Raw genomic sequence first — 20,420 nt, forward strand, 5'->3', positions numbered from 1 at the left:
CTGAAACACCTGACCATCTTAAAGAATAACAGGGTACACCACAAACACTTTAGATTACAATTCACCAGAGACATCTTTCACCACACATTCCCAAGAGCTCAGAATCCTAAACGACTAGCTAGCTACTTACCCTCCCCCTGAAAGTACTGTTTAATTTCTTCAAATATATCAACATCTCTGTTTCAACTGATGCATTAAGCTTATGCCTAAAAAGTCCTCATACCTACTTTTTTTTTTTTTAATTTTAAGTACAGTTTGGCTTGTTATTCTTTGATTCCACTGCAAGCCACTACTGTATGGACTCAGGACAAAATAGCTATTGGACAAGAATGCAAGAAAACGTTAGAATGGCAAAACTACTGATAGTGAGAGGACTGGTCAGCCACTAGCACTGCTGGCTTTATCTGTCAGCACTTTAAAGGAGATAAAACAGAATTCTAGTTCTGCTTAAGTTTGATTAAGATCACAGGAAAGAAAACTTACTTTGTAAAACATCTCAATTTTGGGTGGGTAAAACTTATACCCTTCTTTGACACCAGGGTTTCTCTTGAGGAAGGAGCCAGTAGCAATTCTTCTGCACACCCATTCAATGGGGATCATCTCACAGTGAGCTGCTATGAAGGCTGTGTCACTCTGTTTCCTGACAAAAGCTGTTTTTATTCCTAAATAAAAAGGTGGCAGCTTAATTCCATCAATAGGCACACTCCACAGTTAAAACAGTAATCACAAATATCTTTAATTTTAAGTACATTTAAGAGTCTTGTTCTTCCCTGGACTTAAGGGACACACTGAATCACTTCAGGGTATTTTAAGCCCATTTCAGCCTTGCAAAAGGCAAGTATACTCCACAAGTCCTTAGTTTTGCCGATTTCATCATACAACACTCACTTGTAACTCAGAAATTCTATTCTTGAAAATAATTTTGTTCACAGACCTTTAACAATTACATCTATCCTTCACAATGTTTTTGTTTGTTCTAAAAATATAAATTAGCAGCAGCTAAGTACCCAACCATGTTCTCTGGTGAAAGATTCATTATAGGTCCAACAGTAACTGGAGCCTTTCAAAGGAGTAACAGAGCACAGCAGTCTTTACTACTTTGCTTAATAAAAGCAGATGGACCAGAGAATGGTTTTGTCCTCCCTTTCATCACAAACTTAAGTTATTTAGGACACTAGATCTTGGTGTTTTATTAGGCAAAAGACAGATTCAGAAGCAAGTGCACTCAAACCTGCTGCAGCAAGTCAAACTTCTTAAGAGAACTGTAAGATGAAAAGAGGGACAGCCAACATGCAGATCAGCACTCTAAGTACAAAATGACTCTTTTGTCAATTTGTTTCTCCCTCAACTGTTGCACACAGGTAAAAACATTACAAAAGGAAGGCCTTGTAAAATCATGGCTCAGGCTTTTACTTTGGCTAAGTAGAAAAGGACTATGGGAAAGTGACTCAGCTGAATTAGAGGTAGAAAAACAAGTTATATAACCATTGTGTGTTCACATCATGGTGTATCTTGGTTGGCTGAATTATGTTTGTTATGATTTATAACTATGTGACTGATAAAGGGCTAACTGCTTAAAAAGGCCTGGTTTTTGCAATAAAGCAGCTCTCCTTTGCACTTGCCTGGGGACTCTGCATCACTTTGTTTCACACCTGATCAGGGCAAGACAACTGCCAAGCCAAATCAGCGTGTGCCAGAAACAAAAGGCAAAGGAGCTGCACTCAGTCAAACCAAGCAGTTCTATTCCATTCCACTTCCAGAACCATCAAGGAAGAAACAAAAGTTCTTAAAATATGAACGCTGACTCTTCAAAGTTTAGTGCATTTCCTTCAAAGGCAGAATTATATAAATAATCAAATGCACATTAAGGTCCCTGCCTAGCTCACTACTACATTTTTCATCAGTGCAGATGTGTGCTTTTGCTAGGCTCACATTAGCTCTAGTATAAAAGGGAGAGAAACTTTAACAGAACTCTGTAAATCATCACCTCTGAAAGAGTGGGTAAAGAAGAGTTGCACAAGGCAAATGAGCAAACACGCTCTACAAGAAGGCATTTCTACTATCTGCATTTACACCACTCAAATAGGGAAACTGGAGAAGAACCCTGAAAGTTCTTTTGTTGCTTTAAAATGCAGCTGCAGGTTAGTCTGCAATTTTTTCCATGGCACTTGGAAGTCATGAGTACAAGCCACTCATGGATTTTTGAGATGTCAACAGAATGACTTCTTCATGTTAAAAGTGCACATCTGTAGGGTATGAAGTAGTTTGATTGTTATCTTAACTATTGCCATTCAAGAATTAGGCTTAACATCTCACTAACTGCTCCTAAATGAAAAACAGAAGTTTTAGTCAACTGCAAATATGATCAAATACCTAGGAGGCTTCTTAGTACTGTATGCTCAACAGGCTTCCCAAAGAAAGCCAGTGTCTCAGGATTACACTGAATTACTTGGTATGTATTTCTGTGTAAGTAGTTCTTTAAAGACAGGCTGGTGCACTAACCCTAGAGAACCCATCTTTCTCTTCCCCACATGAAACATGCTAGGACTTCAGTTTGAGAGCTATCACCACATCTTACAACAGGTAATACAAACTGTAGAGTAATTTAGCTGGTGCATGAAGCAGTGAGAATGTTTCAAAGCATATGGAGCACACAGCTATAAGCAATCTTAGCTAAGCTTACTAGTGCCTGTATTCTAGTACTGTTAGCAGACTTACCAACAACATAAATTCCTCTTTGCGACTTGCAAACTACTCAAAGACACTTCAAAATGCTTTCTCAAAGCAAAGTCACTGGCTCCACTTTTGCAAGTGTGGGGCAAAACCTACCTGAGTGACTCAAGTTACATACTCAGTGAAAAAATTCACTGCTAGCATCAGAAATACTTTGAATCTTTTAAAGATTAAGCTCCTGATACACTCAATACAGACTGATAAGTGTATTTTGCAATGTGGTCCTCACGAGTGTCACATGCAAAGATTAGAGGAAGTTTGTGCTGCTATAACACACAACTGAGGGGGGGGAAAAGACACTCTAATTTTATGTTTCAGCTTACATACACAGATTTCACACAGCCTAGACATAGTGTGGTAGTGCCACTAGCTAAAAGTGCACTCTGTGCATGCAGAGGTAATACAGCAACGCAGATGCATCCAGCCCAGAGTTACAGGTAAGGAAGTGTAGGGGATGGAAGAACTGACAAAAGCAGACGGGATGGGATTGGGGGTGTGTCCAAACAAGCGGGAGAAACTATTGCAGTAATCTGCAACACTAGATTACTGCAGACACACTCATGTTCCAAATGAACAAGTCGCTCACGCAGCTCTAAAGTACCAGAGAGAGAAAAGCATTAATTAAAAGCTAATAGAAAAAAAGACTAAAAGAACCACGAGCGCTTCAAGGCAGGTTAAACACCTTTATAAAGTAATACTATCTCGTAATAATGTTTGTAACAGAATGGAATACACATTCTACCTTTAAAATTAAATACTTACCAGCTTCCTGAAGCAGCTGAAACACACAGCTTGTCGTTGTGTTGGAAATGGCAGCCTTCCCTTCCATTCGGTCCTTCCTGGCTGCATTTCCCGCCGTTATTTGGTCCTTTGACTGCATGAGAACACATCCCGGGATATCTGGCAGCTCGTACACTTCTTTCGTTTTACCTTCGTTAACTTTTTTGCCGAGTTTCAGGTCTAGAGGAACAAAGAAACAAAACGAAGCAAAACAAAAAGGTAACTTTTGCATGGTAAGGGCTTGTTTACTTCCGCACGCGGAGCCACCACCTCCGAGTCCCTGGGGATCCCGCGCTGGTCCCCGACCACGAGGAGCTCCTGAGCCCCGACCCAGATGCGATGTGGCCACGCTCCCCCTAAATCGAAGCCAAAAGCCCCTCTCAAAGCTTTCTCCCACCGCCCCACGGCCGCGGGCAGCCGGGAGCTGCCGCCTGAGCGAGGCGGCCAAAAGCACCCGCGGCTTTTTTCGGGTTTTTCTCCAAACTTCGGGGCAGCCCCGGAGCTCCGCGATACGGGCGGCGCGGAGCGGGTGCCGCCTCCAGCATCCTGCGCCCGGAGCTGGCCCCGCCACCTCTGCTGCAGCCGTGCCCACCCTCGCCAACGAGCGGCTACCACAGAAAAAAAAAAATTATTAAAAAAAAAAGACAAAAAAATAAAACTTATGCCGGGAAAAAGTTGGTTCCGAAGCATCTACACCCCAATCCGCTGAGCGGGCAGCGGCCCCCCGACGCATCCCCGAGAGGCGCCCGGTTACCTGATGCTGCGGGGGCCATGGCTGCGGCGGGCGCGGGCGCGGGCACCTAGGGCACAGGAGAGAGGCTGAGCGCACGGCGCACGGCTCGGCGGCGGGGGTAAGAAGGGACCGGCGGAAGGGGCGGGCGGCGCGGGCAGCGGGCAGAGACACCGCCCGCCAATCGCCGCCCTACGCCGCGGGGCGGCCCCGCCGAGCCCCCCGAGCGAGCCCCGGGCGGCGGCATCACCCCCGGCGCCCGCCCCCGGCCCGTGCAAACACAGCCCCGGCCTTCTGCCCGGCCAATGCCGGCGGCGCGCCGCGCCCGGCCCCCGGCTCCCCGCGCCCTCACCCCGCGGGCAAACATCGCCCGGGCCTGGAGCGCCCCGCGGGGTCGCGGGCAGGGTGGAATCTAGGGGAGGCGGGGCCGGGAGAGGCGGCGGAGCGGGCCGGGGGTGCGGTGTCGCCCCCCCCGTATGTAAATGAGGGCGGGAGGCGGCCGCCGGGCCACCGGGATCCCCGGGCGGAGCGGCGTTGTGGGCTGAGCGCCGCCGGCAGCAGCGCGCGGGAGCCGCCGGAGCGGGGCCGGGACTGGGAGCGGAGCCGCCGCGCCACCACGTGCTGCCCGCGCCATGGAGCTGGAGGAGCTGGGCATCCGGGAGGAGTGCGGCGTGTTCGGCTGCATCGCCTCCGGCGCCTGGCCCACGGAGCTGGACGTGCCCCATGTGATCACGCTGGGGCTGGTGGGGCTGCAGCACAGGTAAGAGGGGCGCGGGGACCGAGCTGTGCCCGGACGGGGCCGCCCGGACTCGGCTCGGTGCCGGCCGGGCCCCGGCGGCTGCTCTGGGCCCTGCAGCGGCACGTGTTGCCCGGAGGCCCTCGCGTCTCCGGCGGCGGGAGCGCTCCGGGAGGGGAGGAGAGGGAGCGTCCCGACCGGTCCCTTCCGCTCCGCCCCAGCGGAGAGCCCGGCAGCATCCCGGAGGCGAAGTGCGAGGAACGTCCCTCCGCCTCCCGAGCCCGTCCCGCCGAAGGAGAGCTGTCGAACGCCTTTCGACCTCGGCGGCATCTCGCCTGGGTCCCATCCGCTCCCGCCGCCGGGGCCGCGCCACCGGCCCGGGCGTTCGTACGTCCCTGCGCGGAGCCGGCGGCGTGGCCGCGTCCCGGGCAGCGGGATGAGCCCCGGGCAGCGGGATGAGCCCCGGGCTTTGGGGATGAGCCCCGGGCGGCGGGATGAGCCCCGGGCATTGGGGATGAGCCCCGGGCCGTGGGGATGAGCCCCGGGCGTTGGGGATGAGCCCCGGGCGTTGGGGGTGAGCCCCGGGCATTGGGGATGAGCCCAGGCGTTGGGGATGAGCCCCGGGCATTGGGGATGGGCCCCGGGCTTTGGGGATGAGCCCCGGGCATTGGGGATGAGCCCCGGGCGGCGGGATGAGCCCCGGACGGCGGGATGAGCCCCGGGCCGTAAGGATGAGCCCCGGGCGCTGGGGATGAGCCCCGGGCGTTGGGGATGAGCCCCGGGCGTTGGGGATGAGCCCGGGGCGGCGGGATGAGCCCCGGGCATTGGGGATGAGCCCCGGGCATTGGGGATGAGCCCCGGCATTGGGGATGAGCCCCGGGCCGTGGGGATGAGCCCCGGGCGTTGGGGATGAGCCCCGGGCGTTGGGGATGAGCCCCGGGCCGTGGGGATGAGCCCCGGGCGGCGGGATGAGCCCCGGGCATTGGGGATGAGCCCCGGCATTGGGGATGAGCCCCGGGCGTTGGGGATGAGCCCCGGGCGTTGGGGATGAGCCCGGGGCGGCGGGATGAGCCCCGGGCATTGGGGATGAGCCCCGGGCATTGGGGATGAGCCCCGGGCATTGGGGATGAGCCCGCCCCCGTCGCGGCCACGCCGAGCAATGAGCTCCTGCCCGAGTCGCGGCAAGTCCCGGCCGTCGTTCTCGAGATGCTCACCTTAAAGTGTAAATCACACAATCTGAGGCTACCAAAACGAAACAGTTCTTAAACGTTTTTAGGCTCCCACTAGCGGAGTGGTTTAGAGTCATCATCATGATACACTAAAACTTGTACCTGACGTGTCCACGGCAATGTGCAACAGACCTGATTCACTGTTATCCATCCATGTGGATGCAGAGCTACAGAATGAGATTTGGGTTCTGCTTCCATTTGGTTGGAATTCAAAATAATAATGTTATGGACTGACCTACACCAGTCATTTTTTCACTGGTGCCCGAAAGGGATGTCCTCCCTGTGGGAACACATGCACAGCCAGACACGCACAAGTAGTGTGCACTTCACTGCTGCAAAAAGTGTACTAAATAAACACATTCCTGACAGTCTGGGTAGGTGGGCTACCTAGGTGACCTGGGCATGGGTAAGTACACATGCACTGAACAGATAAAATACATTCTTTGTATTCTTGAGGTCACAGACATGCAAATCTTGCTCTGAAATTGGTTTTGGACCAACAATAGGAAATAATTTACATGGAGATTTTCTGTTTGTTACAGTAGAGTTTCATATACTTTTCCTGGTAAAATGCTGCATCCCTCCTGACTCTTATATGCTAATAATTCTCTTTCAGCTGCAGGTATATATATATTTGCCAGTGTCCACCAAAAATATTTTTATTGTGAGTGATAGGAACAAAGCCACGGTTTTCATGTAAAATGAAACAATACTCTCATTTTAGTTTGCGTCATTCTTCTGTGAAGAGGGTGGGAAAAAATCCTCCCTTGTTTGTGCTTACAATTACACTGGCAGACCTAGAGTATCTTAGGTGGAAATAAAATGATTGATGTGTTTTCATTAGTTCATATCTTATTTTCTCAATTTTCATTGCAACCTTATTTCAACTTTTCAATATGCTTTGTTTGATTTTTTTTTCTTTGATGGGCACTTGACAAACATATTTAATTTGCCATATCAGATATCTGTGGAGGACACAGCTGTACACAGCAATATTATACTATGATTGAAATTCATCATTCATTCACAAATTCTACAGGAAGCTACACACCTAGAGGCATTTATGCACTGCCTTTGATTCTGATCTAACTCAGTAATTGTCAAAATTTTTAAGGGATGCCTTCCTAAAGGCATAAACATTGCACCTGTAAAAGTGAAACAGTCTGTTCCATTAGGTACACTTTTGCAAGTAGTCAATAAAATCTTGTTAAATAGCTGAGACCTTAATGTTCCTATTTTCTTTGCTGATGTTTCTCTCTTTGCATTCTTCCTGTTACAATGGGTAAAAGTGCTGGGAGCCAGATCAGGGAGTAATAGGATAACAGCTATTTTTCTTTCTACTTTTTGGAATGTCTCTTGAAAACCAGAGTTAAAGTTTAGCATTAACTGAATCAATAAACTGCAGGAGGCCCATGGTTTTAAAGTCAAAAACTAAGACACATCTTGTAACCACAGGCCTTTAAAAATAACTAAATATGAAAGAAGATTATAGTGAATACTAATGGGCCATCCAAGTCAGGCCTGAGTGACTAACAGAAGTTTGACTGGCCAGTGGAAAATACAGTCCTTCACCTACAAATTAGTAAGGATATTTATGTAATGATTACTGGCCTTTGACAAAAGCATGTTCTTTGATATGCAAATTAGTCCTGTGCAATAAATCAAATTACAGAATTTGGCTCTTGTCTTAGATTTTAAAATTCAGAATATTAAAACATGGCATTGTATGAAGCTGCATTTCTGAGTTGCCTGGGGCACAAAGAGGAGAACATGTTATAATTTCTAATCTTGGAAATCTTACCTGTATATGTAAAAATCCAGAATATTAGATGCCACAAAAACATGCATTATAAATTCTTTGTGTTTTGTGCTCTGATAGAGCTGGTTGCAGCAAGGTGGAGGACTTTGCTGTTTCTGATAAATGGCCAGGAATGAGTTGATTGTTTGCATTGCTGTGGCACTGAAGAGATTTTCTTCAGTGGGGATGTTTGCAGCTGAAAACTTGAAATTCTGTAAGCTGAATCAAGCCACCAGAAAATTTAAGCATGTGTTCAGTGGTGTGTATGAGCAGTGCTGAAACTGTTCTGCATAAAAAATTGATGTGTATATGTAAGCAAAGTTCGGGAGCCCACAGGTAGGCTCATCATCAAAGGCCAGAGATAAACTTGTAATTTCACTGCTGTGGTATTAGCAGCAACAACTTTAAAAGTTGTTTGGGGTTGAATTTGTTTTTAACAATTAAAAAGCAGCTGCTAGTTGTTGAGGCTTAAATTCTCTCTCCTTTGTTGCAGAAGTCAGAACATAGTTTTTTGTTGACTTTATAATTATGAACTTGAATTAAAATGAAAACCAGTATATTCCTACTCACAGTCTAATCAAGGCCTTCCACACACTAAGAACATTTTATCATTTTCACTTGACACCACGGTAACATTTTACAGCTATGTTAGCAGTGAATGCTCATTATGTTTAAAACTTTTAATTCTGCTCAAGCAAGTCATGTTACTCTGGCATCAACATTAAGAAGGCTTAAAAGTGGATGGTCTAAATAATCTCTGCATTTTGTAAGTCAGAGAAAAAAGTCACTGCAAAATCCACTGATAGTGTGCCAAAATAAAATCAGAGGGTATTGGTAAGGAGAGGATTTTCTTGGGGGCGGTGGGGGAGGGAGGAGGAGTTACTCTAAATTTCAAATCTATTAGACGTCATTTGAGTCCTTGACCTGGACAAATTTGCAAAGTTAATCTTCAAGGAAGTGTGATTTCTGTTAACTTTTTGCAAAATTCTCTGGAAAATGTTTTTGGCAGTAATACTGTGTACTGAAACCTGAGTGTACCAGCTTTGTACTCATTTTTAGAAAGTCTTTTAAAGCCCTCTTCTATGAAGGTGGAAGTGCCATAAGAATATTCCTTGTCTCAGCTGGGCCTGTGTATGGAACTTGTAGTAGAGGCTTGGCCAGTGTGCATTTTCATATCTGTCCTGTTGCTGTCCATTATTAAAACCCATGTAACAGAACCCAGATCATCACCAGTGTAAGTTAAGACACTTCTCTTTAAATATAGTAAAGTCACTGGTTGCTTCCCATGAGCCATCCCTCCAAATACCTGCATTCAATATAGCATAATCAAAGTGTTTATCTATGTTTTATATACAACATCTTGGCTACAAGATAGGGGGTTTTTTTAAGGCTGTTTAGTAAGCCTTTGATATTGTGGCTTAAAACTGGGAATCTTGCATTCAAAAAGCTTAAAATTGCAATAGTATTTGGATGGGAATTTTCTGAGGAGTTCAGCTATACTACAGATAATGATGCTCGTAATTTGGTATGTAAGGTATTTATCTTTTCATTTCATCTCAAGAACACATTATGAGTTCAACGTTTCCCTCATTCCCAAGTGCAGTGAAGTGCACCTGAAGAAGTGCAGTTTTAAATCTCGTAATTGTCTAAAGACCAAATTTTGTAACTATTTCTGTGTAATTTCCCTATGGAGTACACGGGGTAAGATGTTTGCCTAGCTAGTTACTGAGTCTGTATGCTGTTTTACGAGAACATTAGTGCTCTATGTGCTGATACTGGTAAATGAAACCATTCCTGAGTACTTTCAGACACAGAATGTAGATGTAAAACCCCTTTTAGTTCTATCCTGGTTCAAGTTTTAGGTCATTGTGTGCTGCAGGTGATAACAGCCTGGTTTAATTACATTCTGAAAAGCTTGCTCCTGCAAGAAGAGAGAAGGAGCAAGGCTTTTTCGCTGTGGTGAGCTCTTCCATCTGCTAGGTTGTTTTACATAACATCTGCAGGGCTCAGGTTCCTGCAAACTCATTTTTGGGAAAGTGAAGGGAAGCCAGATTTCATTCTAACCAAGTGGAGATCTCTTCAATGTACATGTCACAAAATGTAGTTCAGTCTAAGCTCTTATCTCTGAATATGGAGTAACCAGTTGAAATGAGATCATGTAAGAACTTGGAGTGGAAAAAACAGGAGGAAAATGGTGCCAAACAAGAGATACAAGAGGACATTTCTGAGGCAGCTGTTATGTTTATTGTGGCCAACAGACTTCCCATAACATTAACCTAGCTAGAGAGCTGGAGTGAGACTGTTCATTCTTCACTTTGACTGTAGATAAGCCATCTAAGTAGGCATTCTGCAGCTCTCCAGTAATTTTCACAGGATTGCTCGGTTGGCTTGTCTGCCCATACCTTTAATTTCAGCCTCATGCGTGGAGGGAAGGCTGTATGCAGCAACCTGTGTTACCACTGGGTAGTGCAGTTCATATAAATTCTCCTGGCTTCACTCTCTGTCATGTCTTACAATACCATTCCCACTTAAAAAGCCTTTTTTTTAGGTTAACTTTAATTTAAATCAGTTCTGTCTTTTGAGTAGCCACTTGGCCATATGGATGCTTGTGCCAACACAAAGGAGACCTAGCTGCATAAGAAACAAAGGATGTCTCTGAAGACAGAGTCTTTAAAGCCAATGATAGTGCTTGTGGATCCACCATTAGTGCAAGCATTTCTGATTCCTGAAGCTCATTCTCAAAGACTTTGGCCCAGACTGTTTATCGAATAATCTAAAAGGGCATTCAGAGTACTTTCCAAAGTAACAGCTCTATCAAAGATGTGTAAAGTGACCCATTCATCCTAGTGAATGAGTGTGCTTTAGAGAAGAATGAAGCTTTTTAATGTAGGTCACAGTAGTAATAGTTCCATTTATCTGCTACATCTCAAAAATCTCAGTGTTGCCATTTACAACTGGGGAGGAGACAGATTTGCCTTCATACTAATCTCAATGGCCCTCTGGCAATAATGCAGATGTTTGAGGAGGGAGAAGACCAAAAATCTCTGTTATTTACAGGATTGATGCTCTTGCCATCATTACTTGGTTTTGATTATTAAGCTGGAACGTTTTCATGCTGTAATTTATGTTAAGATTCCCCAGGATCAGTTACATGGGTATGATGACTTGGTCTGGTCTTTCTGTTGAGGATCTATATCTAAGAAAGGCTCTCCTCCCAAACCCCTGCAGTCCTGTGGTAGTTCCCTACACATGACCATTTAGCATGTGTCAGATGGTGTCCCACGTTCCGTGTCACTGGCCTGTGAGTGTGTCTGGACTAAATACTGTGTGACTGTAATAAAAGTAAAGCTGTGATCACAGACAGCAGAGCCACAGCAAAACTTGAGGTGGATATAAAAATACACTGGAAGGATGAGTTGGATTAACTAATACTGTTTCTGAAGGGACTGTTTTGAGAAATTCTTTGGCCTAGCAACATTCTATTTAGCCCATTGTCACTACCGCTGGGGATGCTGTCCGAAGGAGACAGACCATAGCTCTAGACAACTAGACAACTGTAAATGTGTAACATTCTCTAAGCAAAAAGTTCTGTGGAATAGTAACTACAGCCACAGTGAAGAAAGGTGGTATTGATACCACTTGATCTGTCTCAAGTAAATTAATTGTTACCTGTATAAATGGCAGTAACACACAGATACCAGATGATGCCAAATGCCCCATCTTGTACCTGACATCTCTTACCATCTTTAAACAACACTAAATGACCAGCAGGGCAGAAAACAGCTTTCTGACAAAGCATTTACAAAAAGCAAGGTATGCTTTTTGTAGAGTCACAAAGCAGAACAGAAGAGGAATCCCATGCAAAGGGAAGTCCACCTTTTCTGGACATTTGTCAGATAAATCCTGCTCTCTGGAAAGTTTTCTGTGGGGAAAAAAAAAACTCTTTACTTGTAAAGTGAACACACTTGTGTTCTTTTTTTCTGTCAGCTCTTGCTTCATGTCTACCACCTAGTGTTGACATGAACAATTTCTAAGTAAAGACTGCAAGTGTGCTCTGCAGTTCTCTGCTCTGACCTGCTAAGAATTCAGCAAGTTGTTTGCCTCAGTGCTTTAGTGCTGTTCTCACCTGAATATCAGCATTTAAAAACAGATACATATTCTGGAAAAGTCTGCTGATTTTAATGAATTAGAAGTCTTTATTTTTATTTTTTTTCTGGAAGGAGATGAAGGGTTTTTTTAGGGCCATTGTACTGAACGACAGCGAGGTTTGGAAAGCTTTGGAGCCTTGTGCATCACGCAGAATTTAAAGTTAAGTTTATCATCTCTGCAGTGCTAAGTGCTTCCCTCAGGTTAGTATTTCTTCTAAAAGGACAGGCACACTGCAACAAAAATAACTTCTCAGCTGTTCAGAGATAGTCCTGGCACATCTGGGAACTTGCTGAGCTATTTCAACTCAGACAGAAACACCATTTAGGGTTTTTTCTTACTAGATGGGCTAGTCTTGTGTGAGGTTAGTGAGATAAACTGATTTATAGGGCATCCATCAAGGACTGGATTACTCAGAATAGCATGAACAAAAGGGGAATCTTCTTGTTGAAATGAGTTATTAAGTCAATTTTAGCCTTCACTCATGAAGCAGAAGGTAGAGCAAAACATGGAAGTTACCTATACAATTTTCAGCACAGTTACTTCAAATAATTTAAATCATAATTGAGCTAAACTTTTAAATGTACTGATGCGAATTAGGGTTGGGTCACACGTTTTTTTGGTTCACATGTGGAAGGAGTAACCTGTGATTTCAGCAGTGTGGAATGCTGAGGTGTTCCGCTGACTCAGCATGTTCTGTCGGGATACAGGACTGCTGTGATGGCAGGGGCAAACCTTGTCCTCCTTCCAAAGACAACACTTCTGTGTGCAACCAATACAATGCAAGTTCAAGGATGTACCTTTGAACCAACTCATTGTAAAGAGAGGGAGAATGAAGATTTTTAAACCAATGATGATGCTAGTATTGTTGGAAATGACAGTTTTGGTGACAGTATTGCAAACAAAAGGAAGTTTACACTGAGTAATCAGTGCAAGATGTGAAAAGTGATAGATAAGCATACACTGAAAAAACTGTATCTATGTCACTGTATAAAGTAACATGATCAAAAAACTGTTATTTTCTAGAGATCTTTCTCCTGACTTCTCAGAATTGTTTTAGAAATGCTAGTCAAATGGCAGATAAAATCCACCTGGGTGAAAAGTATTTGCCTTCATAATGTCTCTCATAAAAGAATTGACAAGGAAATAATTAAGCATAGAGCAGGAAATAACACATTATATCCAATATTTTTATGTAAAGTTCTATGAAGAGGGCCTTGGATGGAATTTAGGCCTCTGTATGTAAATAAACCTGGTGGGTGTTGCTGCTGCAGTAAGGACTTGAGCTGTGCCCAGAACTGACCTGGCTTTGGCCGGGCTGTGTAGGTCTATGCCCAAACATGACTGAGATCCAGAAAGTTGCTTTGCTGGAATACACTGCAAGAAAAACCCTGCAAATGTAATACAGACCATAAAGTACTTACACAACCACAAAATGAAGGAGTGGCTAGTAGGATTTTGCAGAATAATAGTTATGATACGGTATTTGTCTCTTAGCAGGTCACTGTTCCTGTGTTTTCTGTGGGTTACTGGACATGACAGACCCTTTGCCCAGTATGGAACAGGGACCATACTCATGCCTGCCCTTCTGTGTAGGCATCAATTCTGTGTACTTTCTTTCTGGCTCACTGAATTCTCCAGTTCAGTGCTGCACATTGCTGCAAGCCTCCAACAGGCAGAGGGGGACATTTCCCCATACCAGCATAAGCAGGGGGAGAGGCTAGGAGGAGGGTAAATGCTGGTTAAGGAGTTAAGAATGGTGTTTTCCCCACCAGCCCTGCCTAACCAAAAAGTTCTCCTATGGCTTCAATTGTTTGGTTAATTGCAGAGGACTAACTTGTTAGGAAGACTGTGGAGATGGTAATAGGAAATGATGGCATGAAATTGTAACTGTACATGTTTTCTTTGATCAGTTAGTGTGTTATTTTCTTTCAATTAAGGCTGTTAATTGTGGCATGTAGGTGAACCAAGATATATAAGCAGAGATCATTTTTTTATTTGACTAACTGATATCACTGCTAAAAGCTCATATAGTTAAGGATTATGATAGAAACTCACACTTTGTTTTAGCTCAAATGACTGAAGATGACTATATTAAAGGGAAGCAAGCATGTACACACAGGTAACCGACACTCTAAGTATTTTCATTTCATACTATCCTACAGAATCTATCTGCATGTTAATTTCATAGTAAGTTCATGAAACCAACCTTTGTTGTTTGTTGTTTGGCTGATGGATCAGCATACAGCTGTGTTCTGTTGAGCTCTTGCATTTCTTCCTGCTTACAAAGCCTTTCGAACAGTAACTTTTTGCCTTCTGTGTGCACTCTCTCTGTTAATAGTTTTTGGAAGTGGAGTATGGTGTTTTCAGAAGCACTTTTCTTAAGTGGAACAGGTGACACCTCTGTGGACAAAAGCAAAGTACGTGGTTAGAGTGCACAAGTCAATGAACTGCTGACACTGAAGTTTAGCACATGGTGGATTTTCCTAAAGCTGTTCTTCTGATCTGCTCTTTTGGTACACACTGTCTGCTGTTGTTTAAGGGATCATTGTATAATGGAGAGTAGGAATGCAGCAGATCCTGTTAAAATCACTTATATCTCAGCCTTTCAGTTTTGCCTAGCTACAGCCCTCTCCAAGAGGCACTTATATAATAGGCAATAAATCAAAGTCTATTTATTCACACCGAGTGATTAAATACAGTGTTAGTACAGTTTGTGGTGGTGAACTAAATGGGTTGAATTAAAAAATGTAATGTTCAGATCATTTATCTTCATCTGTCTGTGGATATCATTGTAGTATTAAAAATAGTGGTGAGCTCCTTAAAACTAAGTTTTTAGTTCCTCATTCTTTGGTTTTCTTTTATTTAGGGCCTGTCAGTTTTGCAGAAAAGTAAGCTGCTGACCTTCCTCATATCAGATCACATTCCACATATTTCTGTCCTTCCCATAATTTTTGTCTCTCCATGATTCTCTATTCTTTCTTGTCTTTGACACAGCTGTCTTAACCTGTTTTCTTGTGTACAACACATTAGACATGTTTACAGACACTGTAGTGTAATAGGAGGAAATCACATCCATGATGTGCCTGTCCCTACTTTCCCTCACACAAAACAATTGAGACAGCTTGTTTTTAAAATACTGTATTTTCTTTGCACATGATTCTTATAAATCAAGTTTTTCCTGATGTTTACCTCATTTATACCAGGGATGAAGACTGAAATATCTAAATTGCAATTTTCCTTAGGCCTACATTTTTTTTCAGAATTCTTCTTTGCCGATTGTTGTGGGTAGGAGAAGAATATTGGTTTGGAGCTTGGTGTTAAGTTCTAAGATTATGATTTTTTAACTGTTTGAATAATGGATATAAGAATCTGGCATCCAATTCAACAGCAGTGTATAGATGCTTTTAAAAGTCTGGAGTTCTTACCATCATTCCATGTTTTTCTCTTGATACTCAAAGATCCTGTGTTTGCTGTAGCATCTCCCACTGAAACTTAGAAGAGAAAACCAAAGTGACTGTTTTGTCAAGGTTCTCAAGGCACAGTCAGTCACACATCAAAAAGTTTTATAGTACAAAATCATATGCCCTCAGACAAGACACATTTATTTGGCAGATGCCTCAAACAGATTAATAACTGAAGCTTCTTTTCTGAAAGGTTATTGTTTTACTGGCCACTGCATCAGCAGATTACACAGTCATTTTCCAGCATGCTCAAATGTAAAACAGCCAGGTTGGTTGTTGGTGTTGACAACACGCGTGGTATTGACATACCCCATTTTATGAAGAGTAGAAAGGAGCAGTAATATATTCATTTTCTGTATTTGGAAGAAAATACATGTCTTGAGAATGTAATGGAGCACAAGGCTGAGGCAGGGTAAAACTGTCATCCCACAGCTCTGTGGATGCCATTCCAGCCACCACTAATGCACTACTGGATGGTGCCCTTGGACACTACATTAGGGCTCTGATTCATGACTGAAGGTGGCTCAAGGCTGGTTCCAGCGGTTTCTGCTCAAGCCATCCATCTGGCCTTTGCAGAAATGGTTCAAGTCCTCAGCTAACATTTGTGCAGTTTCAAACTACTATCTAACATATTGAGAACAATCATAATAAGTTCTGCTTTACCCTAAGTTGCAGAGGTTCAGTTACTTCTACAAGAGCACCTCATCTGCCTGGAGCAGGGGCAGGTGTCCCTGAGGTTTGAAGCAGTTGGCCAGTCACAAGAACCCTTACAGCAGACACAAGATTAGCTGTGTGGTTCCTAGATCATAGAGGGTTTGATACTAAGATAAAGGCAAACTCTGTATTGAAAACTTAACCTGCTTTAGCAGAATTAATGAAACTATTACAAGTGCTCAAATAAACATCACTGCTCTGGATTTTTCTCTCTTGACTGTGGTGTGTATTGAATTAATATAGTTTGGGGTTTTTGGAGTCCTTGCACTTGGCTTGATTGCTGCAGTTCCAAATGGTATGAGCTTGCAGCTCTATCTATCAGACTTTACATGTCTGCTGTGTGACCTCTAAAACCTACCATGTGTTCTAGCACCATTTCACTTTTTGCTAATACTTCTGCATGTCTCCACAGACCACTTGAGTTCCCTGAGTGTTCCCTATGTGACCATGCAGATACAGCTTCCCCAGTTATTTTCCCTGCCCATTTCTGGCCACACATTTCACACCTACAGCATGGCTCCAACAGGCAACTTTGGAAAGTTCGCTTAAAGCACTTTATCTCATCACTGAAGTTTTTATTACCTGATAGGAGACTTGAGCTTTCACATCCCCAGCCTGAGGTTCCAAGAGGCTGTCTTCTTAAGATACAGTCAACTTCATCATAAAATCTCATTTTTCTCCTGGGATTTCCAAGATGGTCGTTTTCTTTCTGCAGTGCACGGTATTCATATTTTAGGTTCTTGTACTTTGTGCGACATTGTTTCCAGTCTCTGTCTATACCACGTTTCATTAACCTTCTGGCAATTTCCTCAAATATTTCTTTATTTCTTGTGGCTCCTTCAAGCATTTGTTGTATCTTTTCATCTGACCATATGTTTATCAGAGCCCTAACTTCATTATCACTCCAGTGTTTTCCTGCTCCAGTATCATTAACTGTAATTACTTTAAAGTGATTTTGTGCTTCTTCCAAGGGAACGTGATTCTCTGAAAATATAAATAAAAAAGCAACTAACTGTAAATGCTATAAATACACACTAAATATACATATATGAAAGCAAAATTGCAACTGATTAATCTTTTAACTGTATAATTTTAGTATCCATACACAATTAAGTATGCAAAATACATAGCAAGTGGAATCTCTTGTTTCTCCAAGGCATTTAAAATTCAACATTTTGCCATATAATTGCACCACTGTTGTGAAATTAAAGACAGATGTATCCAAGTGTTACATATAGGAAAGCAGTGATCCTTAAACTTTAAATAGGTCAGCATTGGTGAGGAGTGTGGTTTCAAATTAAAATGGCAGTGTGCAAATGAAAAGACTACTTGGGATTCAACAAAAGAAAAAAAAATCTTCAGACTCAAAAATAGTTGGAAGTGGGCAGATGCTGCCCATTAGATATATATAGAAGGAAAAGCTGAACTACATTATTAATACAAGTTTTGCTCATGAAGGGAAAAGAGCTATGAAACTAATTTTTAAGTTTACTAAACAAAGCTAGAATGGAATCAGGAGCAGAAAAGTAGAGCTGTGTTTACAGTAGAGATCCGATTGCTCCAGCTTTGATACTGAAATTACAATGTGATTTGTTTCATAATAAATGCATGGAAATCAATACTCACCTGTCCCAACCATCCGTTTCGCTACTGGCGTACAAGATCTGTCTTCTGAGGTAGTGCTTATAGAATCATCATCTATTAGAAACACAGAATTTTAAACAGACTGGGATTCAGACAAATAAATTGCTAGCATTATTGTCACCCTCTGTAGGAAACACCTGTTTCCACCTAAAAGTGTCCTAAGTCCTCAGTCTAACCCCATTAGGTATAGACTTGAAGAATCACAGAATCATTTTAGGATGGAATCACTAATCATTTAGGATGGACTTAGCATTGCCAAGTCCCTAAGTGCCACATCTACATGTCATTTAAATCCCTCCATGGATAGTGACTCCACCACTGCTCAAGTCCAAGGTGACAGTTCTGCTCACCTCGCTCCCTACTTCAGCAAGAACAGAAAACGCTGCCATTTTGTGACCACTTTACTCCAAGAGGCTCCAGTCACCCCCAGTCCTCTGTTCACAAACACCAGGTCAGTGAGACCTTCCCTAGTGGGCTCCTTCACCAGCTATGTCAGGCAGTTATCAGCCCCTCCAGGAACCTCCTAGGCTGTGTCCTCTGCTGTTTTGTATTTCCAGCAGACATCTGGTAAGCTGAAGTCCTCCCAATGGCCATAGAGTGTGAGACTTCTCCCAGCAGCTTATAAAATATTTCAGCTGCCTCTTTGCCCTGGTTGGGTGGTCTGTAACAGACTTCCACCAGGATACCTTCTTTGTTGTCAACCCTCCTGTCACCATCATGAGCTCTAGACAATCGAAACACTCTAACATAGAGAGTACTCCACAGTCTCTCCTTCACATCTGTACCTTCTGCAAAGTTTATAGCCATCCATTGCAGCACTCCAGCTGTGCAGGTCTTCCCTCTGTGTCTTCAAGGTGGAAACTCTGATACAGTTCTCTGCTACACAGTGGCTTCCAGCTCATCCTGTTTGTTGCCCATGCTGTCTGTATGGTGTAGATTGCACCACAGCTGGGCTTTTGGCCCCACCATCTTTTGGGGGTGAGAAGCTCAAATTTCTCCATGATCATTCTCCAGTGCTTTTGTGGTTTCCAAACCCTTCAATAACCCCTGTATGTGTTTGCTGATCTCTATCACCCTGACTTCTGAGACAGATTAAAGGACTTCTCTAGAACACCATCCCTCAAATACTGACATGTTGCCCCCAGGCTCTCTAGTAACTCTGGTTTTATCTCTTCCCACCTACAAATTTAGTTTAAAGCTCCTTCAATGAGTTCTGCTAACTCCTCCTAAGATCTTTTTCCTCCCTTTGAGATAGGTGTCAGCAAGTCTGTTGTCATGGAACCATGATTAAAAAAACCCAGTATTTTCCAGTGTCACCAAGTTTGCAGCCAGATAGAGATCTGCTGGCTCTCCCTGTTTTTTTCCCACATCATTCCTTGCAACTGGGAGAAGACTATGTGTACTCTTGATCCCTTAACGAGATGTTCCAGTGTCTTTAAATCTCTCTTGATTGCCCTCAGGCTTTTATTTGCAACTTCATCTCTGCCTACAGAGAAATTCTTGAAATCATCTATGAACATCAAAACCCAGCCTTGCTTGTTCTGGGTTCATTTGCTCATGCTTGGACTACTCTGAGACTGAAAGTTCACTTTTGTGTGGACTTACTTTTTGGGTTGGGAGGAAGAGAAAAATTAGTTCTCATTGTTTGCTATGGGAAGTCATAGACAAATATGTTCAATACTGGTTTTGGTAAAGGGTAGAAGTAAATACTCCTTTTAGGTTTTGAAAAACCAAGTGCGTACTTAAGCTCTGACAGAAATAGAGATTCTTTGTAAAAAAGCATGTTCATTTGATGTGCTTTTTATAATAGTACTTGCCAATATATGCACAAACTAGCACTTGGAATTCGTATTTACTCTATAACTAGTCTTCATTCATTTGGCAAACACTTGTTTTTCATAAGATGTGTGTAAGAATATATTTTGTACCTGTGGAAAACTTGGAAATCATACTCTTAACAGCATGTGTGTGTGATTTACTCAGGGTGCTAGGAAAAAAGTGGTTTTTCTCACAAACAGGCTCGCTATAACTCGAGAAAATTCTTGCATCTTCCTTAACACTTGCAGCTGTTGGAAATGGGTCAAAACAGAGCTGCAGGTCTACTGCTAGGTGCCTAAGAGAGATTCATTTTTTTTTTTTTAACTGTTAGCAGCCTCCCCATGGCTTCCACTTCTGTGCTCATTCTCTCAACCATACTGGCTCACTGATCTCCTCCTGTTTTTGACAATGGCACTTGTGTAGTGCTGACTTGCATGATCACTGTGTTCAGCTGGATATTACATGATAGGGAGTTTGTGTGTATGAGGCAGTCAGTTGAGCTGCATGACATTTTATTCTTCACTTTGCATTCATGTGACCTCACTATGTCTCAACTTTCAGGGTCACAGATTTACTTTATCCTCAGTGTCACTTGTGTTCCTGTGTGTCATTGTTGTGGTGGCATTGC

The 20,420-nt window shown here is 43.4% G+C and overlaps 1 protein-coding gene across 1 annotated transcript in view; it reads right to left on the bottom strand.

The window, feature by feature from the left end:
• The window catches only part of PAICS (phosphoribosylaminoimidazole carboxylase and phosphoribosylaminoimidazolesuccinocarboxamide synthase), a 42,275-nt gene that overhangs the window by 5,852 nt on the left and 16,003 nt on the right, over window positions 1-20,420 (bottom strand). Inside the window, exons 7-16 of the mRNA XM_066317226.1 lie at window positions 17,957-18,028; window positions 16,913-17,314; window positions 15,581-15,646; window positions 14,362-14,555; window positions 13,456-13,529; window positions 11,810-11,928; window positions 4,755-6,193; window positions 4,268-4,313; window positions 3,496-3,693; window positions 484-662 (exon numbers count right to left, since the gene is read on the bottom strand). Of these exons, the coding sequence (XP_066173323.1) occupies window positions 484-662; window positions 3,496-3,693; window positions 4,268-4,313; window positions 4,755-6,193; window positions 11,810-11,928; window positions 13,456-13,529; window positions 14,362-14,555; window positions 15,581-15,646; window positions 16,913-17,314; window positions 17,957-18,028 (2,789 nt within the window). The remainder of the gene's footprint in view (window positions 1-483; window positions 663-3,495; window positions 3,694-4,267; window positions 4,314-4,754; window positions 6,194-11,809; window positions 11,929-13,455; window positions 13,530-14,361; window positions 14,556-15,580; window positions 15,647-16,912; window positions 17,315-17,956; window positions 18,029-20,420) is intronic.

The sequence above is a fragment of the Sylvia atricapilla genome, chromosome 4, assembly GCF_009819655.1.
Source record: "Sylvia atricapilla isolate bSylAtr1 chromosome 4, bSylAtr1.pri, whole genome shotgun sequence".
Classification (NCBI taxonomy): domain Eukaryota; kingdom Metazoa; phylum Chordata; class Aves; order Passeriformes; family Sylviidae; genus Sylvia; species Sylvia atricapilla.